This window comes from Dendroctonus ponderosae, unplaced genomic scaffold (assembly GCF_020466585.1).
Source record: "Dendroctonus ponderosae isolate FM_Combo_2020 unplaced genomic scaffold, Dpon_F_20191213v2 Dpon_F_20191213_12, whole genome shotgun sequence".
Lineage (NCBI taxonomy): Eukaryota > Metazoa > Arthropoda > Insecta > Coleoptera > Curculionidae > Dendroctonus > Dendroctonus ponderosae.
In genome coordinates this window covers 2,919,845-2,925,675 of record NW_026017316.1, presented here as the reverse complement: position 1 = coordinate 2,925,675, position 5,831 = coordinate 2,919,845, and the positions used below count along the sequence as shown (strand labels likewise).

The 5,831-nt window shown below is 50.3% G+C and overlaps 1 protein-coding gene across 1 annotated transcript in view; it reads left to right on the top strand.

Annotated features, from left to right (window-relative positions):
• The window catches only part of LOC109541900 (RNA-binding protein Musashi homolog Rbp6), a gene marked incomplete in the record, with an annotated part of 99,721 nt that overhangs the window by 30,192 nt on the left and 63,698 nt on the right, over positions 1–5,831 (top strand). Inside the window, 1 exon segment of the mRNA XM_048663086.1 lies at positions 5,083–5,164. Within this exon segment, the coding sequence (XP_048519043.1) occupies positions 5,083–5,164 (82 nt within the window).

The window sequence follows — 5,831 nt, the reverse complement described above, 5'->3', positions numbered from 1 at the left end:
TGACGCTCTCTGAGTTAATAAGTTTAACTCATAGGTTAATGAGTTATAACACATGGGCTGCGCCAGTTATGTTAACTTCGATATTAAACACTTTCTCTAAGTGTTTTATGTCGAAGTTGTGCCGACACTGTGTTGAATTAAAAATAAAGTGTGATCAGTTTTTGGGAAAAAATCAGTGTCGTTCCCGAAGTGCTCTGCACAACAAGCGCATTAGAGAAAGTGTTTTTTGTCGAAGTTGTGTCGAGTCCTGCGGGCACGACACTGTGTCGGACTCAAAAACACTCTGAACCTGACGAACTACTAGTTTTTGCGAAAACATCAGTGTTGTGCCGCTAGAACAAGTGTTGCCGAGCCTTCGGGCCCGACACGGGTTTCGACGCCAAAACACTGCAACACGATTGTGTCTGATGAAAGTTCGGATCCGCAATTGCCAACACTGTGCGGTCTTTGACGCGAGTTGCAAAGTTTCCGGATAGTTTCATCCAAGTTTGCCGCACTTTATGGGGAATTAAACCGGGAAAATGTCGGTCCCCATGCCATAGACGTGCGTGAGGGGGCGATTAACCCTTAACGCCTCCCTGCGGACCAATCCAGCACGAAAAGTCGGCTGGAAGGCGCCCAATTAATATGCTAATGCTGTTGTGATTCAGCGCACGGCAGGAATTAAATCACGTGGATCGTCCCCATGGTTGCGGTTGGGGGGTCCATTAGGGCTCCGGCCGTGGGCCCCGATTATCCACCGACATCGGCCAAGACATCGATGCAATATCCATTGGGAAGTGGTGGAAAAAGTGCGCCGATTCGGGCCCAACACGTGCGCCTGTCATGTCGGTTGCGCCGCACAGTGGCGGCGCCCGTCTACATCAGCGTGATGGCTGATTGAAAGGCGTCGACGTCGCTGAGTGGCTGCAGGCTGGGATGTTTCATGCGCCAAGTGACTATTAATAGGCGCACTGATTGGGAGCAGCTGGCTCTGGAAGCTTCGATTTCGGCTTTTCGGTGCGAAGCGACAGTGGCGGAGGTCCGACTCGAAAGCACGCAGATTGGTGACTAGTTTTCCACTTTTTGCGCTCCAATTACGCTGATTTGAACACACTGCAACAAACAACTAACACTGTGTTGTGTGGCGCTTTTGTGTCAACGCCCAGTCTCGCTGACACCGACCCGAGAAGCCCTAGCGACATGACTGCGCCAACACTGAGCTAACACACTGGCTTGGTCCAAGCGGTGCCGGGCTAGAAATCGACCCGAGCCGCAGTTATGGCAAATCGCCATAAAAAATGCATGGCGCAATCGATACCGAATAATGGCATCTTATTACCTGGCCGATATGTTGGGGGGACGTGGGCGTGTGGGGGGGACTGATGGCGCATTAGTGTCCCCAGAAGGGCACCACATTTTCCAGAAGAAGTTGTTTGAACCTCTGGAACGCAGCAGTCCGCACATTGAGATGTCCAATCCGGATAAGTAGCGAATCGGCTCGGCGCGGCCCCATAAAACGCAATGAAAAGATATAAAGCGCAATGAGAAAGTCCGTCCGTTTGGATCCTCTTCGCTCGGCGAAACGATCGCTTTGCAAGACACGCGAAGCCCTCATCATTACCCAATCGGTCCGGATCTTTTTTTTATCTATCACGCCGTCCACTGTGGGCTGAGTGGGTAGACGATGGTGCGCCAACACTGTGAGCCTTTTTTTTTGAAGAAAACTGAACGAAGGAGATGTGGTTTTTGTTGCCCAAGTCAGTGTCGCAGGCCTGGGTGACTCAGCGAATTTTTAGGAGTTGGCGCAGTGTTGCGGCGCAGTAACTCAGCTTGCATGGCTTTTCAGGCGCGTGCGTCCAGGGCCAGTCGGAGTGTTTTTTCGCGTCCAAATCAGGCGACACAACAAGCCCCAACTGGGAGGCGTTTTCAGGAGTTGGCGCAGCCCATTTTTTATAACTCACTAAGTCAGACAGTATCAACAATTCAGAAAGACTCTGAGCCTGACGATTGATCAGTTTTTGCAAAAAAGAATTAAAAAAAAACACTGATTTTTCGCAAAAACTTATCATTCGTCAGGTTTAGAGTGTTTTTGAGTCCGACACAGTGTCGTATCCGAAGGGTTTAGCACAATTTTGACATGAGACACTTTCTCTAATGCGCTTGTTGTGCAGAGCACTTCGGGAACGACACTGGTTTTTTTCGCAAAAACTGATCATTCATCAGGTTCAGACTGTTTTTTGAATCCAACACAGTGTCGACGCAACTTCGACATAAGACACTTTCTCTAATGCGATTGTTTTGCCGATTGTTGATTTTTTGCAAAAACTGATCATTCGTCAGGTTCAGAGTATTGTTTTAATCTAACACAGTGTCGGCACAAGTTCGACATAAGACACTTTGACTAATGGGATTGTTTTGCCGATTGTTGATTTTTTTGCAAAAGCCAATCATTCGTGAGGTTTAGAGTGTTTTTCAGTCCGACACAGTGTCGTGCCCGAAGGGCTCGGCACAACTTCGACATAAAACACTTTCTCTAATGCGCTTGTTGTGCAGAGCACTTCGGGAACGACACTGATTTTTTCGCAAAAACTGATCATTCATCAGGTTCAGACTGTTTTTTGAATCCACCACAGTGTCGGCACAACTTCGACATAAAACACTTTCTCTAATGGGCTTGTTGTGTCGAGCCCTACGGAGTCCGGCACAGTGCCGAGCCCTTCGATGTCGACAAAAAACTCTTTCGCATATGCGATGGTTTTGCCGATCGGTGATTTTTTCGCAACAACTGGTCCATCGTCCGGTTTAGAGTGTTTTTGAGTTCGGCACAGTGTCGTGTCTGAAGGGCTCGGCACAATTTCGTCATAAAACACTTTCTCTAGCGCGCTTGTTGTGCAGAGCACTTCGGGAACGACACTGATTTTTTCGCAAAAACTGATCATTCGTCAGGTTCAGAGTGTTTTTTGAATTCAACACAGTGTCGGCACAAGTTGGACATAAAACACTGAGAGAAAGTGTTTAATATCAAAGTTAACATAGCTGGCGCAGCCCATGTGTTATAACTCATTAACCGATGAGTTAAACGGGCTGGTTGTGTCGAGTCCTACGGAGTCCGGCRCAGTGCCGAGCCCTTCGATGTCGACAAAAAACTCTTTCGYTAACGCGATTGTKCCACATTGTAATTTCGCCTTAAGGCAACAAAGAAAAATCGGGCTCTTGGGAGCGAATGCGATCGCAAATGCCGTCCGTCATCCATTTGCGTCTCAACCCGGCCGTAAAACACTCCAGCTATTATTAGCGAAATCTGGCAAATAATGCACGGGACCCTTTCGGGCCCTCCTTTCAACAACGGCCTGCATACCTGAGCAGCCTTGGAGTGGTAAAAAATGGCGAAATTCCTGCAGACTGTCCATCAGCCACGTGATTGAGGGACGTGCCACGTGTCCGGCGGCCTACTCAGCACGCCGCCGGCCGGAATCCCCCCCAAACTACACCTGGCAGCCGCGCGATATCGATCAGTGACGTTGCCAGCTCGTTAAATATTTCAGGCCGACGGCCGCCAAGGCCAGCCACTGGATTCATCCGAAGACGTTCGAGGTGCGGCTCAGTGGCGGCGCAAATGCGCTGTTTAGCGATTCCCGGCCAGAGTTCGCCTAAATACCGATATCAATTTGGGGGGCGGGCGCCACGAAACATGAAATATTTATCGGGCGGCAGTGAAAACGTGGCGCATTTGCGCCCAAATCCGATACCCGCCTATGCAAATGGACGTGCGGCTCTGAATACGAATCGGCGCTTTTGTAATTGGCCGGCTAAACTCCGGGATTCTGTTTGTTCGCCGGCAGATGGATGGAGGTTTTTCTCACCTCCTTCAGCCCGTCGGCCCTCAAGGGGACCGAATTTCAATTAACCGTCATCCGATTGGGCACAGCGCAAGCAAAGGCGCCAACAATGCGCTGCTAATGAGCTGCGTTTGATGCGCCACTGCCGATAAGACACGTTGATTAATCGGCACAATGAGCGGGTTGCGACTGGCGCTCTTAATTGACTTTCAGCAACCGTCCAATCGGCAAAAACGCGCCAAAGTGTTGGCAGTTGCTTGACACCCGGCGCATTTTAGTCATGCAAGAAAGGCTCTCCTTCGCATAAACGATGCGCCGTTTTGAGGGCCTCGGATGCGTGCCGCGGGCCGATAACGCGCTCAAATTGCAATTCGAAATTTGAAAAGAGTTTTCGGTAATTGAGTCTGGAGGCCGTGCGCCATTCCCGGGCGCAAACAATGTTCGAGTGGAAAGTTTCCTGATTGTGTTAGAGCGCGGAATGGGGTTTTCGCGCAACAACCAACCAACTCATTTGCATTGTTCGCCCCATTTTTTCCCCGTCTGCTGCCTCCCAGCCTTCGGGCGCGACAGCGCTCTGGGCGACACTGTGTTAAGGAGTTATGACTCAATCGCCGATGGCCCCTGCGTTCGCGCAGCACTGCTATTGCTATTTTTTGTGCCACCCGGTATATCTGGGCCGATTCGGATTTCTGCGAAAGTCTAGTGTGATTGCATGAGCAATTTTGAACGGAACTGAGTTACTGCACCGGTGCGTTGAGTTGGCGCAGGGCTGCGCCAGCTCCTAAAAAGTCACTGAGTGGCCCAGGCTGGAGTTTTAACCTCTACAARAAGGCGCCAACAATGGAACTGAGGTAGTGGGCCGTTGCGTCGGGTTGGCGCAGCACTGCGCCAACGCCTTAAAACCCACTGAGTTACCCAGACCKAGAAAAACGCTTCTGACTTGGGGCGACGCCACTGATTCGCACTTAAAACTACAACTTGTAACATTAAAGGCGTATTTAAAACAAAASACCATCCTCAAGGTAGGCAACAGTGCCGTAACCGGCCATGAGTTATAGCTCATTGACCAATGAGTTGAAGCGCATTAACTCAGAGAGCGGCAACACACTGGTTGCAACACAAGCGTGTGTAAAATGCGGGCAAACGGGAGGTCCCAAACACTTTGTCCTCATGACAAATGGCCAACGATTCTGGGGGGTAAACATGTGGCAACCTGCACGCTGTCGTTTCGATATTCCTAATCGAGTCCTGTTTGTTCCAGAAAGCCTGCGGGAATACTTCAGCAAGTACGGCGACATATCCGAGGTGATGGTGATGAAGGATCCGGCAACACGGCGATCTAGGTAAGTGTGCTTGGCTCACCGTGTAGCTTTCGTGCGGGTCCAAATGCCCTGGGCATTTGGAACATGCTCCCAACCCCCCCCATTTACTCCGGCTCCATTCCTGTGACTTGTGGGCGCTCGTTTGGGAAACTGTCGCTGCGCCCCTGGACGACTTTAATTAAAAACGACGTTTCGGCCCCCGAAATGAACTTCTTCGCCGACCTTTGAACCCCGCACTAAGTGGGCCAGCAAGTCTTGCGCTCGTAATTAATGACTTCGGCCCGATCTTGTCTTGTCCAACTTTCGCTCCCCGTGGAACGTCCCCCTGAAGCGCCCACGCAGTTGCCAGCTTGTGCGGCAAATCCGGCGGCGGCAACGCCGCCCCTGATCCGCCGGATATTTTTCTAAATAATAATCCCCGATGGTTTTCGATTATCGCTGGCGCCGCACCGATTAATTTCCTGGAAATGAAAATGCAAATCGTCGCAATTTATTGTCGCATTTAAAACGCGGACAGCGCAAACAAACGGGACTTAATTTAAATGGGCGAACGAATTCGCTAAATTTCATTCGGTTTGCGAATATTAGCGCGTATTTGCATGCTGTGGATGCGTGTGGATCTAATGGGCCGTGGATGGGCTCCAAATGGCAATTGTTTGTTGGCTCGATGTCTGAGGATGGTGTGCTG